This window comes from Hemiscyllium ocellatum, chromosome 2 (assembly GCF_020745735.1).
Source record: "Hemiscyllium ocellatum isolate sHemOce1 chromosome 2, sHemOce1.pat.X.cur, whole genome shotgun sequence".
Lineage (NCBI taxonomy): Eukaryota > Metazoa > Chordata > Chondrichthyes > Orectolobiformes > Hemiscylliidae > Hemiscyllium > Hemiscyllium ocellatum.
Genome location: NC_083402.1, coordinates 18,071,530 through 18,087,086, shown reverse-complemented (window position 1 = coordinate 18,087,086; position 15,557 = coordinate 18,071,530). Strand labels below are relative to the sequence as shown.

At 44.4% G+C, this 15,557-nt stretch overlaps 1 protein-coding gene across 1 annotated transcript; it reads left to right on the top strand.

Moving 5' to 3' along the window:
- The first annotated feature begins 584 nt into the window (after positions 1-584).
- Positions 585-14,241, top strand: LOC132826753 (scrapie-responsive protein 1-like). The gene is made up of 3 exons (XM_060842923.1): positions 585-1,133; positions 1,895-2,143; positions 13,428-14,241. Exons 2-3 carry the CDS (start codon positions 1,908-1,910, stop codon positions 13,480-13,482), a joined length of 291 nt encoding a protein of 96 aa, XP_060698906.1. The 5' UTR covers positions 585-1,133; positions 1,895-1,907; the 3' UTR covers positions 13,483-14,241.
- The last annotated feature ends 1,316 nt before the right edge of the window (positions 14,242-15,557 follow it).

The window sequence follows — 15,557 nt, the reverse complement described above, 5'->3', positions numbered from 1 at the left end:
ACCTGCTGTGCTTTAACCAGCAACGCATTTTCAACCCTAGCAAGTACAGAGGAGATGAAGGATTTTGGTGTGCATGTCCATAGATCAGTGAAGGCTGCAGGACAGGTAGACACGGTGTTTAAGAAGTCAAATGCAACAGAAACAGAAATTGCTGGAAAAGCTCAGCAGTGAACACAGAGGTCATGACTGGACTATACTGTATATAGCATTGGCGAGGCTACAGCTTCACTACTTTGTGCAGTTCGGGTCACCATATTGCAGGAAGGAATGGCTGCAGAGGAGGTTCACCAGACTATTGCCTAGGCTGAAGCGATGCCGCTGAGAATTGAAACTAAACAGCCCTGAGGTTGTTGAGGCTGGGGTGGGAGAACTGAGCTGTACAAAGTTCAGATCAACAATTAGGAGGCATAGTTTTAAAGTAAGGAGGATTTGAGGATTTTCTTTCACCCAGAGTCTTCTGCGTTTCTGGAATTCACTGCCTGAAAGGGTGATAGAGACAGGAACCCTCAATACAAAAACACTTACAACACTCTCACTATACACAGCTAAGGGCCAAGTGCTAGAAAATGGGATCAGAATAGATGACCCACATGGACATGATGGGCCGAAGAGCCTCTTTTCGTTATGTAGATAGACTGCAGCCAAGAGACAGAGGCCTGTGAAGGATTTAAGAACAAAGGGAGGCTTTAAGCTGGATGGATCTAAATTCTACCTTCACAACTGGACTGCTACCTTCATCAAAACAGGTCTTTCCCAACAGGGGATGATGCAAACGATGACATATGTTCCCTGCAGACCCTTAACATAGGGTTAAGGGGACTGGGTGAAGGCAGTCTCTCATTCCTCCTGCTCTCATGCATTCAACGCTTCCTTCCAAAGTGAAGTGACTGTTTCTTTTCTCTCTTAACACGTAATGTTTCCCCCCTGGATCCTGGCTGTTGAAGTGAGCTAGTTATTTTTAATCCCTGGATGGCTGAGGGGGGTGGGAGAAGAGAGCCTGTGAGCTTTGGCTACAAGCTGACCAGCACAAAGCCCCGTTTGTGGCTGCTGTCTCTACAAATCCATACTGAGGGAGAGTGCCCAGGCGTTCACATCTGTCCTCCTCAGCAGTAGGCACACACTACTCTAGAAAGGTAAGTGATCTTTGCATCACAAATTTAAACATTCATTCTATTGTGTAAATAAACATGTATTCAAAATCCTCCGTTCCGCATCTGTATAAAAAAGGGAGCAGCAACAGTTGGACCTCAGCAATTAATCTTCAAAGTAAATTTAATATATATAACCTGCTCTCAACTCATTCCATTTACCGTCACAACTGAATTATCTTAAATGTTAACAGATAATTTCTAGTTTGCAATAGCAGATTATGGCTAGGTTCAAAGTGTGGCCTTTTTTTAAAAAAAATCAATGATTCCTTAAATGTGCTACTTTTGCATGTGTTTCCTCCCGTTTCTTTCCATTTCATACAAAAAAGCAGTTATATATTTTTAAAAATCTTATTTTTGTTTGTTTTTCACGTGTGCAATTCTATATGAATTGGTAACGTAGCAACCACCCTGTCTGACTGAGAATGACTGACTGACTATCCCCTCACACATACGCCTTCCTGGACTGTAAAATTATCCTTATTTAATAGATTTGTTTCAGGTGAACTTACAATGCAAAGGCACGGAATCAAAAGCGTATATTTATTGCGGATTTCAATTTTTTTGGATTTATTTATTTAAAGTTATTATTCCAAGGAAGGAATTACAAAAGTGGGAGAAAAATAAAATCAATATTTATGTTTTTTTTGCTTATCTAAACATGGCGAAGTCTTCCGGGTTGTTTTATATCTCTGTGTTAAAAAATATACTTGTCGATTAAAGATCTGGCATGTTCTGCCTCTCAGCCTCCAGTGGAAAATGAAAAAGCCCATTGTTCTTATGCTTTTGAGCTTGCTGCTGGTTACCCAAGCCATACCGACAAATCGTCCGTCGTGTTACAAAAAGCTGTTGCAGGGTCGAAGCTGCCATAACATCCCCGAAGGGACCGAACACTTACGGCCCATAGACCAGGGGTTGACGGATCACTTCTGGGCTGGGGACGACTGCGAGATTGTGTGTTATTGCAGCTTCCAAGAATTGCTTTGCTGCCCTAAGTAAGTCTTTCTCTCTCTCTCTCTGCGCGCACACAAACAGACACATACCCCCTCCTGGCCTTGCCATTAGGGGGAGCAGTGATAACACACTCAACCATATTTGCAGATACTGTCAGGAGTGAATGACTCACTCAACAAAGTAGCACACACTTTCTTCCTGTAATGTACTGCGATTCACTGACAAATGCCACGAATTCTAGAATAGCGAAGGACATTGAGTATTTATCAAGTCACTCGCCTCCACCGCTTGCATTTATATAGCGCCTTACGAATTAAAAAAAAAGTCCCAAGCCAAAGGTTTTGGCTCAAATGTGTGCTAGACTATCACAGCGCAACGTCTACGTGGTAAACACAGTTTGGATTTGGAAAGCGCCTTCCGCAACTCGACATCTCCCAGCGCTTTCTAGCCAGAAAAATATTGCTGTTGACCCGTGACATCCCTTTTCCTCATAAGTTCCCGCACATTTGTTGACGTTTAATGTTGGTTGGGGCATTAGCCAGAAGTCTCTTTCACGTCAGAATAGTTCTGTGAAATCTTTTCCTTCCTTCCTGATAAGAGGACACTCTCAGCCCAGGTTTAACATTATGGAGAATTTCGCTGTGTATAGATTATGACATTGTGTTTATCTGCATAAAATCGCCGGCCTAGGTTGTGCGAACAATGTACCTTGGCCAGGGTTTAGAGCTGAACTCAAGACTTCTCACGGGGGGTCTTTTAGAACAGGAAATAACCCATACCAGATACCAGAGCCTTTTCAGTACTGAGACTTCTACAGGGTGGGGGGCTAACAGGTGTGTGTAACAGGATAAGATTACACATTTATGGGATGTGGGTATTACTGACCAGGCCAGCATTTATTGACCAGAGAGCTGTTAAGAGTTAGCCATATTGCTTGGGTCTGGAGTCACGTGTAGGCCAGACCAGGAAAGGATGGCAGTTTCCTTCCCGAAAGGACATTAGTGAATCATTTGGGTTTTTTTAAACAACAATTGACGTTGTTTCACAATCATCATTCGATGGAATTAAAATTCTAGGAGAAAGTGAGGACTGCAAATGCTGGAAATCAGAGTTGAGAGTGTGGTGCTGGAAATCAGAGTTGAGAGTGTGGTGCTGAAAAAGCACAGCAGGTCAAGCAGCAGCTGAAGAACTTATGCCGAAACGTTGACTCTCCTGCTCATGTGATGCTGCCTGCCCTGCTGTGCTTTTCCAGCACCACAGTGTCAACTCTGAATTAAAATGCTATCATATGCCAGGACAGGGTTCAAATCCTAGAATATTACCTGAGTCTCTGGATGAATAGTGGAGTGATAACATCGCTGGATCATTGCATCCCCTGACATGGTGTCGTCTCAGCCTTAAAAATCGCCACTGAAATGCTTAGTTACTGAGCCAGGAAATACCAGATTTGTAAACATTTGTTGATAGAGTGCAGGTATTACTGGCCAAACCAGCATATTTTGTCCATGGCTAACTGTCTAGAAGGCAGTTAATAGTCAACTACATTGCAGTCCATCAGGTAGGTCAGACCAGGTAAGATGACAGATTTCCTTATTTAAAGGGCATTAGTGATCCAGATGGGTTTTTGTAGCAATCCTTCACTTGCTCCTATTTCTCATGTTCTCAAGTCAGAAAGCAACTTCCTAGTTTCTATACTTACATACACCATTACTGTAGAATTTATTCCATTGTAGGCATGAGGGCTAATAGTCTTAAATGTTATTCCTCATGCAAGATGCAATGATTTGCATTTCCCAGCTTTCGTATACATCCAGTTCTCAGAGTCTAGTCTTTAATGGATCTTTCACTTCCTTGAGCTCTTCCTAGCCAGTCTTTTCAATTTTAAGAAACTACTCCAAACCATCTTTTCCACCAGATTTTCAATGGCCTAGTTATTTCTTCTACGAAGTCAGCTACCACAATCTTCAAATGGTAACGGGCAAAAGGTGTCAGCCCAATCATTGATCCCCACATCCCATGAACTGAATAAAGAGTATGAGGAATATTGGGCTATGTCGGGCCATTGGAAATAAGGATTCTTGGTGATGGTCCAGAAAAGTGGTGGGAGGCTTATTTTGGTCAATACTAAATGATGATTTGGAGAAGTCCCAATGCCAGAGAGCTGCGAGGAAGAGGAATGGAATCAGTGACAATAGATTGAAGAGGATCAACAGGAAAGCAGCCTATAAGATGCAAGTGTATAATTTTAGCATGAAATTCTAGGAAATTAATCTAGATAAATGGGAGATGATGCACTTAGAGTCATAGGCATAGAGATGTACAGCATGGAAACAGACCCTTTGGTCCAATCCATCCATCCCGACCAGATATCCCAACCCAATCTAGTCCCACCTACCAGCACCCGGCCCATATCCCTTCAAACCCTTCCGATTCATATACCCATCCAAATGCCTCTCAACAAGGCAAGGGAATACATGATGAAGGTAGGACCCTAGGAAGCACTGGGAGTCAGGGGAACCTTGGGTGCATGTATGCCAGTCCCTTAAAGTAGTGGGAGAGATGGATAGAGTGGTTAAGAGGTATATGGGATACTTGCAATTACAAGCCGAGGCATAGAGTTTAAGAGCAGGGAGATTATGCCACAGCTTATGCATTGTGTGCAGTCTGGAATCCATAATCTAGGAGGAATGTAATAGCACTGGAGAGGGTGAGAGGTCATTTACCAGGATGTTGCCTGGGTTGAAGAGTTTCAATTAGGAAGAAAGATTTTGTTTTACTTAGAGCAGAGGAGATAGAGAGAGGCCATGATTGAGGTGTAAAGAATTATGAAGGACATACATAGGGTAGACAAGAAGAAACTTCTCCCCTTGCTGGAGAACTAATTACCATGTAGAATAGATTTAAGGAAAGCAGCAGAAACTGGAAGGGGTATGTGAGGAAAATCTTGTTTTTAACTTAGAGGGTGATGGGAAGCTGTAACTCATTGCCTGTAAGGGTGGTAAAGGCAGAAACCTGCAAGGAGTATTTAAGATGTGCACTTGTGATGGCAAGCATACCAGGCTATGGGCCAAGTGCTGCAATTAGATAGCTGGTTGTTTTTGACCAGCGTGAACAAGATGAGCCAAAGGGACTTTTTCTATGCTGCAGACCTCTTTGACTCTACAACTTGTCCTCTGATTCACTCTTGAGCAATCAAAGTCAGTTCAGGAGATCACTGTGGTCTTGCTAATGCACATGAGGTAATAGCAGGCCCAGCCAGAAAATAGAAATCAGCTCTCACTTGAAATAATTGTAGTGAATAGGCTCTCACTGTGCAAGCCAGCAGCTATTTCAAATACTTACTGTTCTCCAGGGGAAAAAAAAACTGGTGGTCCTAATTGACAAAATTGCATTATTGTTGAGCAGTCAGTTTCTGGATATTAGAAGGTTGGCGATGTATACTGCCTTAGTTAGTCCTGCGATGAATCACCATAATATACTTACACTTTTAATAAACTCATGAAGAAAATACCAGGCTGTTTTTTCACAAATTAAAATGCGTACAAAAACTTGAGCAATATCTTAAGCTTCAGGTGGGAGTTTCATGAAAATCCAAAAGTACATACACTGTACTTGCAATTAGGTATTGGCCTAGCTGTTCTGATCAGGAACAGATTCCTTAATTCTGGCTCTTATTGGACAAAAAAATACCCACTTAAATTTGGAGGTGTTCCCGGTGCAAACCTCTGGGCCAGGAGGCTACCCAACTGAAGCTGTCGAGTCATGGCCTGGAATCCACAGCAGTGAGTGGATCTATGTTGAAACAGTGTCCCTTATTTCCACACAAGCTTCTGTTTTTCCAAGGTTGAAAAGTCTGGATTTCACTTTAACAGCTGCTGAGAGAACATAGGTGTCTAAGGTATGTGATAGGGTAGGGTGGCAGGTGAGTGAACAGATACAATGACAATAGGTATGGAGGGTGGGGGGCATGACATGAGGTGCCAGGTCGAGAGTGTGATGCTGGAAAAACACAGCAGATCAGGCAGCCTCCGAGGAGCAGGAAAATCGACATTTCGGGCAAATGCCCTTCATCAGGAATTAGGCTGTGAACCTTGGGGGTGGAGAGATAAATGGGAGGGGTTGGGGCTGGAGAGAAGGTAGCTGAGAGTGTGATAGGTCAGTGAGGAGGGTGGAGTGGAGAGGTGGGAAGGAAGATGGACACGTGGGACAGGTCATGAGAGCAGTGCTGAGCTGGAAGGTTGAAACTGGGATAAGGTGGGGGAGGGGAAATGACGGAACTGGTAAAATCCATATTGATGCCATGGGGTTGGAGGGTCCCGAGGCGGAAAATGAGGCATTCTTCCTCCAGACGTCAGGTGGTAAGGGAGTGACGATGGAGGAGGCCCAAGACCTGCATGTCCTCGGTGAAGTGAGAGGTGGAGTTGAAGTGTTCGGCCATGGGGCGGTGGGATTGATTGTTGTGCGTGTCCCGTAGATGTTCACAGAGCACTTCAGAAAACATCTCCAGGACACCCACACCAACCAACACCAGCGTTCCGTGGCTGAACACTTCAACTCACCCTCTCATTCCGCTGAGGACATGCAGGTCCTGGGCCTCCTCCACCACCACTCCTTTACCACCTGACACCTGGAGGAAGAAAACCTCATCTTCTGCCTCAGGACCCACCAATCCCACGGCATCAATGTGGACTTCACCAGTTTCCTCATTTCCCCCTCCCTCCACCTTACCCCAGTTCCAACCTTCCAGCTCAGCACCACCTTCATGATCTGCCCCACCTGTCATTCTTCCTTTCCACCTATCTGGTCCACCCTCCCCTCTGACCTACCACCATTACCCCCCACCTCCACCCACCTATTGCACTCTCAGCTACCTTCACCCCAGCCCACCCCCTCACATTTATCTCTCTATCTGAGGCTCCCAGGCTCATTCCTGATGAAGGGCTTTTGCCCGAAACATCGATTTTCCTGCTCCTTGGATGCTGCCTGACCTGCTGTGCTTTTCCAGCACCACACTCTTGACTCTAATTTCCAACATCTGCAGTCCTCACTTTCAGCTATAAGATGCCAGATGACTGGAGGTAAGATGCCAGGTGGGTGAGCTGGTCGAGTGCCAGGTGATGGAGTGCCTTGTTGGGTGAGGGATAGGGTGACCAGTGGATGAGGGATGAGTTAAGTGAATGAGTGCTTAGTGTTGGTTGGGTTTGGAGAATTTGAAGCCTGTTGAGGCAGCTGTGGTTAGGATGGTAGTCTTTGGAACTGGGGATTGGCGGTGATTGGAAACAGAATAGGGTCTTGGTCAAGTCAGTCAATTTGGTCTGGAAGGATAGTGGAGAGCAAGGGGTGTTAGATCTGGTCTGGTGTGGGGGTGGGATAGCTGTCCCGTGATGAAGGTGCTGGGGTGGGAGTTTCAGTGTAATGATGGTGGGGTAGTGTGTGTTTAAATGATCAGATTCATATGCAGCCTGGAGTTAAAGTTAAAACCCACACTTCGAACGCTTTCTTACTAACACAGGGTAAAAGTAGCGAGGGCAGACCATACGATTTATTCAGACTGCACTGTCAGTTGAATCAATCATGGCTGAACTTGGATTTTAGTCCAATTTCTCACCCATTCTTACATCCCTTGATTCCGTGAGAAACTAAAATCCCATATCAGCTGAAAATTTTAGTCACTGATGGAATATGCAAAACCCTTCAGGAGAGAAAATTCCTAAGATTCTCTGCTCTCGGTGACTCTGGGGGAGGTGATGGTCTAACACTGATGGCACCAATTCAGATCTACCAGACCAATTCCGGGATCAGAAGTTCGAATCTAATCGTGGCCTGTGGTGAATTCCAAATTCAACAAAAATCCGAAATACTTGTCTAATGGTGACCATAATTGTTTTTTTTAAATAAGCCCATCTGGTTAGCTAATGTCCTTTGGGGAGGAAATTACCAACCGACCGTGACTCCAGACCAACAACAATGTTGGTATCCCTTAGCTGCCCGCTGGATAATCAGGGATGGGCAATAAACGCTGTCCTAGCCAGTGATGCCCACAGGGAAAGCAAATCTTGGCAGGACTTACACACTTAATGGTAAGGTCCGAGGGAGTTTTGCTGATCAAAGAGACCTTGGAGTGCAGATTCATAGCTCCTTGAAAGTGGATTTGCAGGTAGGTAGGATAGTGAAGAAGGCGTTTGGTATGCTTTCCTTTATTGGTCAGAGTATTGAGTACAGGAGTTGGGAGGTCATGTTGTATCTGTACAGGACATTGGTTAGGCCACTTTTGGAATATAGCGTGCAATTCTGGTCTCCTTCCTATTGGAAAGATGTTGTGAAACTTGAAAGGATTCAGAAAAGATTTACAAGGATGTTGTCAGGGTTGGAGGATTTGAGCTACAGGGAGAGGCTGAACAGGTTGGGGCTGTTTTCCCTGGAGCGTTGGAGGTTGAGGGGTGACCTTATAGAGGTTTACAAAATTATGAGGGGCATAGATAGGGTAAATAGGCAAAGTCTTTTCCCTGGGGTCAGGGAGTCCGGAACTAAAGGGCATAGGTTTAGCATGAGAGGGGAAAGATATAAAAGTGACCTAAGGGGCAACGTTTTCACACAGAGGGTAGTACAGGTATGGAGTGAGCTGTCAGAAGAAGTGGTGGAGGCTGGTACAATTGCAACATTTAAAAGGCATTTGGATGGGTATATGAATAGGAAGAGTTTGGAGGGATATGGGCCGGGTGCTGGTAGGTGGGACTAGATTGGGTTGGGAAGGGTCTGTTTCCATGCTGTACATCTCTATGACTCTATGAATCTAAGTTAGAAAAAGAATAGTGGCATGGTCAGTACACTTGGTTATGATGACCCTGTGGAAGGGAAGAGAGAAATCGGTCAGAAATCACAATGCAGCAAACCTACAGAAGTGTGAGATCGATATGAAGAGACAATTGTTGTTAGCTGTGGTATTATTAGTAGGAGAGGTACATAGAATATAGAACATAGAAAGATACAGCGCAGTACAGGCCCTTCGGCCCTCGATGTTGCGCCGACCGAATCCTACCTAACCTACACTAGCCCAATAACTTCCAAATGCCTATCCAATGCCCGCTTAAATGACCATAAAGAAGGAGAGTTCACCACTGCTACTGGCAGGGCATTCCATGAACTCACAACCCACTGTGTAAAGAATCTACCCCTAACATCTGTCCTATACCTACCACCCCTTAATTTAAAGCTGTGTCCCCTAGTAACACCTGACTCCATTAGCGGTAAAAGGTTCTCAGTGTCGACCCTATCTAAACCCCTAATCATCTTATACACCTCTATCAAATCTCCCCTAAACCTTCTCTTCTCCAATGAGAACAGCCCCAAGTGCCTCAGCCTTTCCTCATAAGATTTTCCTACCATTCCAGGCAACATCCTGGTAAACCTCCTCTGCACTCGTTCCAATGCCTCCACATCCTTCCTATAGTATGGCGACCAAACCTGCACACAATACTCCAGATGAGGCCGCACCAGAGTCTTATACAGTTACAACATGACCTCAGGACTCCGGAACTCAATTCCTCTACCAATAAAGCCCAGTACACCATATGCCTTCCTCACAGCACTATTTACCTGGGTGGCAACTTTCAGAGATCTGTGTACATGGACACCAAGATCCCTCTGCTCATCCACACTACCAAGTAGCCTACCATTAGCCCAGTAATCCATCTTATTGTTACTCCTACCAAAGTGAATGACTTCACACTTAGCTACATTGAATTCCATTTGCCACCTTTCTGCCCAGCTCTGCAACTTATCTATATTCCGCTGTAACCTACCACTTCCTTCCTCACTATCCACAACTCCACCGACTTTTGTGTCATCCGCAAACTTGCTTACCCAGCTTTCAAGCCCTTCCTCTAAATCATTTATAAAGATAACAAAAAGCAATGGTCCCAAAACAGATCCTTGTGGTACACCGCTAGTAACTGCACTCCAAGATGAACATAGTCCATCAACTACTACCCTCTGTCTCCTTCCAGCCAGCCAATTCCTAATCCAAACCTCTAATGTATCCTCAATGCCATACCTCCGTAGTTTTAGCATTAGCCTACCATGGGGAACCTTATCGAACGCCTTACTAAAATCCATATACACAACATCTACTGCTTTACCCTCGTCCACTTCCTTAGTCACCTTCTCAAAGAACTCAATAAGGTTTGTGAGGCACGACCTGCCCTTCACAAAACCATGCTGGCTATCCTTGATCACGTTATTCCTATCCAGATGTTCATAAATCTTATCCTTTACCATTCTCTCTAAGACTTTGCCCACCACTGAAGTCAGACTCACTGGCCTATAGTTACTAGGGCTATCCCTACTCCCTTTCTTGAACAAGGGGACCACATTCGCTATCCTCCAGTCCTCTGGTACTATTCCCGTTGACAATGACGACATAAAAATCCAGGCCAATGGCTCTGCTATCTCCTCCCTAGCTTCCCATAGGATCCTAGGGTAAATGCCATCAGGCCCAGGAGACTTATCTATTTTCATCCTCTCCAATATTCCCAGAACCTCTTCCCTGCATATTTCCAGGCCATCCATTCTAATCATTTGTGACTCCATATTCACATCAGCAACAGTGTCCTGTTCCTGGGTGAATACTGATGAAAAGTATTGATTTAGTGCCTCTCCAATCTCCTCCGCCTCCACACACAACTTCCCACTACTATCCTTGACTGGACCGATACCTACCCTAGTCATCCTTTTATTCCTGACATACCTATAGAAAGCCTTTGGGTTTTCCCTAATCCTACCAGCTAAAGACTTTTCATGTCCCCTTCTCGCTTCTCTTAGCTCTCTCTTTAGATCCTTCCTGGCTACCTTATAACTCTCTATCGCCCCAACTGAACCTTCACGCCTCATCTTTACATATGCCACCTTCTTCCCTTTCACAAGGGATTCCAATTCCTTACTAAACCACGGCTGCCTCACAAGGCCCTTTACACCATGCCTGACTGGTACATACTTATCGAGGACACGTAGTAGCTGCTCCTTGAACAATCCCCACATCTCATTAGTGTTCTTCTCTTGAAGCCTGTTTTTCCAATCCACACATCCTAAGTCATGCCTCACTGCATCATAATTTCCCTGCCCCCAGCTATAACTCTTGCCCTGCGGCGCACACTTATCCCTCTCCATCACTAAAGTAAAAGTCACCGAGTTGTGGTCACTGTCCCCGAAGTGCTCACCTACCTCCAAGTCTAACACCTGGCCTGGTTCATTACCTAGAACCAAATCCAGTATAGCCTCACCTCTTGTTGGCCTGTCTACATATTGTGTCAGGAAACCCTCCTGCACACATTGGACAAACACCGACCCATCTAATGAACTCGAGCTATAGCTCTCCCAGTCAATATCTGAGAAGTTAAAGTCCCCCATAACAACCACCCTGCTACCTTCACACTTTTCCTGAATCATCCTCGCAATATTATCCTCTACTTCTCTAGGACTATTAGGAGGCCTGTAGAAAACACCTAACAGGATGACCTCACCTTTCCTATTTCTAACCTCAGCCCAAACTACCTCAGATGGCAAGTCCTCTTCCATCGTCCATTCCACTGCTGTAATACTATCTTTGACAAGTAATGCCACACCTCCCCCTTTTTTACCCCCATGTCTGATCCTACTAAAACATTTAAACCCTGGAACCTGCAACCGCCATTCTTGTCCCTGTTCTACCCATGTCTCTGTAATGGCCACAACATCGAAGTCCCAGGTACCAACCCACGCTGCAAGTTCACCTACCTTATTTCTTATACTTCTGGCATTGAAGTATACACACTTCAATCCACCCTTCTGTTTACAGGCACCCTCCTTCGAGATCGCTGCATTATTCATAACCTCCCTACACTCAAGGTCCTGTACCTTAAAGCTACAGTCCAGGTTCCCATGCCCCGGCGGAGTTAGTTTAAACCCTCCCAAAGAGCACTAGCAAACCTCCCCCCAAGGATACTGGTGCCCCTCAGGTTCAGGTGTAGACCATCCTTTTTATAGAGGTCCCACCTTCCCCAGAAAGAACCCCAGTTGTCCAGAAACCGGAATCCCTCCCTCCTGCACCATCCCTGTCTGCCAACATTAAAGAAACAAAGAGTAGTGATAAACAGCTCCATTTCAGAATGGCAGGCAGTGACCAGTGGGGTACCGCAGGGATCAGTACTGGGACCGCAGCTTTTTACAATATATGTTAATGATATAGAAGATGGTATCAGTAATAACATTAGCAAATTTGCTGATGATACTAAGCTGGGTGGCAGGGTGAAATGTGAGGAGGATGTTAGGAGATTACAGGGTGACCTGGACAGGTTAGGTGAGTGGTCAGATGCATGGCAGATGCAGTTTAATGTAGATAAATGTATGGTTATCCACTTTGGTGGCAAGAACAGGAGGGCAGATTACCACCTAAATGGAATCAATTTAGCTAAAGAGCAGTACAAAGAGATCTGGGTGTTCTTGTACACCAGTCAATGAAGGTAAGCATGCAGGTACAGCAGGTAGTGAAGAAGGCTAATAGCATGCTGGCCTTCATAACAAGAGGGATTGAGTATAAAACCAAAGAGGTTCTTCTGCAGCTATACAGGGCCCTGGTGAGACCACACCTGGAGTATTGTGTGCAGTTCCGGTCTCCAAATTTGAGGAAAGACATTCTGGCTATTGAGGGAATGCAACGTAGGTTCACGAGGTCAATTCCTGGAATGGTGGGACTACCTTACGCTGAAAGACTGGAGCAACTGGGCTTGTATACCCTTAGAAGACTGAGAGGGGATCTGATTGAGACATATAAGATTATTAAAGGATTGGACACTCTGGCAGCAGGAAACATGTTTCCGCTGATGGGTGAGTGCCGAACCAGAGGACAGAGCTTAAAAATACGGGGTAGACCATTTAGGACAGAGATGAGAAGAAACTTCTTCACCCAGAGAGTGGTGGCTGTGTGGAATGCTCTGCCCCAGAGGGCAGTGGAAGTCCAGTCTCTGGATTCATTTAAGAAAGAGTTGGATAGAGCTCTCAAGGATAGTGGAATCAAGGGTTGAGGAGATAAGGCAGGAATAGGATACTGATTAAGGATGATCAGCCATGATCATATTGAATGGTGGTGCAGGCTAGAAGGGCAGAATGGCCTACTCCTGCACCTATTGTCTATTGTCTATTAACTAGCACCACTGCTAGAATTTAGCATCACCCATTACCTAGTGCTGCTCATCACCACTCAACCATTCCTGACAGGATCTGTCAAAGCTGAAATGCGACCTTGGAAGGAACTGTTGACATTTAACAGCTTTCCATCTTGTTCTGTTTCAGGGACATATTCTTTGGACCAAAGATTTCTTTTGTGATTCCTTGCAATTCCCAATGAAAAGAAATTTTAACAGCAGCTTGAAAACCATTCACTGGTCTGCAATCAAAGAAAGGATTACCTACTCCCTGCATATAGAACTGTACAAAATCTCCTGTGATTTTCCTAAAATGTCATTTGTAGAATGTGCCCCACAACACACGTACTTTTTTGCATGAACAATTGTTAAGTTATATTTTAATTTCAAAGATTGAAATAACAATACAGTGCATGCTTTTTCAATCTAACATATTAATTAACAATCATTGTTTACCATCTTACTAAATAGTTGTTCAGTCATATTAACACCACTCTTTTTTCTAAAAATATATTTGACTTCTGGATGTTAAAAAAGCAAGCTGAAATGCACTTAAAATACTGATATTTATCCAAACTAATCATATAATTAGATTAGATTCCCTACAGTATGGAAACAGGCCTTTCGGCCTAACAAGTCTACACTGACCCTCTGAAGAGTAACCCACCTAGACCCATTCCCCCATCATTTATTTACCCCTGACTAATGCACCTAACACTATGGGCAATTTAGCATTGCCTGGCCTGTGTATCTTGGGATTGTGGGATGAAACCGGAGTACCCAGAGGAAACCCACACAAACGTGGTATTTGTTTTCCTTGCAACTGCTAACTTACTGTTTCTAATAAAATTTACAAGTACTGATATTAACACTCCATTTTATAGATTTTCTTACTGTATTTTAATAGTTTGTTATTGTCATTGATTTACTTGCTGTAATAAAAATACTGACAGTTCCACTGAGTTAAAGACAAATGTTCTAACTTTAATTATAAGATGTACTTTTCTATATAGTTGCTTGAGTCCTAAGTAGAGGCAAATATTTTCAAAAGGCTGAATTTTTACCAGAAATTGGTGATGTTAATTTCAATGAATTTAAAGGATGGTTTATCTCTATGGCCTGGCGAGATTTGGACTCAGCGTCATAGAGATCTATAGCACAGAAAGAGGCCCTTCAGCCCATCGCATGCACATCTATATAAAAAAAAACAGCCATCTAACCTTCTCACATTATTTTCTGAAATGTCCCTCATAACCAATGCACCACACCTTGAAGGTGTGCCATTGGTCATACCGGCCCTCCTCTCAAAGGCAGAAGTACGTGCCACTGCTGGGACCTCCCAGGATTCCTGACACCAGCACCATAGTTAAAAGGCAGTAATGCACCAGGTCGACCCCCATCAGCCTGGAGTTGCCCTGCACAGCTCCTGTCAATTGCCTCGGATATGGGGGACAGAAGAAAATTGACAGCTCACTCTGTTGATAGACAGAGATCCTGGTTAACAAGATGGTGTAAAGGTGGGTTGACCTCTTTCCCTCAAAGTCTACAGAGGTGATCACACCAGCAGACTCCACCAACCTGGTCCTAGATTGCCACCTGAGTCAGTGCTGCATACAAAGTGAGTAAGAACACAAGCAATGCTGCCAGGAGGCCAACGATCATCTCCACTCTGAAGGTAAGAGCCAACATCTTCTCACAAAAACATCACTCTCCCTCTATCTCCTCTACTGCACACACATCCCACCAAGGCTCATGCTCTCTGTCACTCTCACTATCTTCATATGTCAGCTGCAGTGATATGGTGGCGATGTGTTCCCTGGCATGTGCTAGAAACCATTTTCACACCCACTGTCCACTCACTATTTGGATCACAATTGAAGGAAAACAGTCATGCTTCATGGACGGAGTCACATAGTCAGCTTCTCAGTCCAGCTGATCCCCAAATTCTTCATATTTCTTTCATGATTGCCCTCCTCACCAGCTTGGACCTTCCCAAATTCCCACTGGATCTGTTTAGTCGATCATCTCCACATTTCACCTGCCAGCCCCACTGTCACCAGACATTGACACATAGAAACAAGATAGTTGCAGATGTTGAGGATGAGTGAGTGAATTTGGTAATATCGTGAAGATCAGCCAGATGGTTAATAGTAAGGCAGCTTAGATTACAGGAAAATATAAGTGGGTCAGTCAGCTGGGAAGATCAGTGACAGATGGAATTTAAGACTCATAAAAGTGATGCACTTTGGAAGAGGTAACAAGATAAGTGAGTACTTAA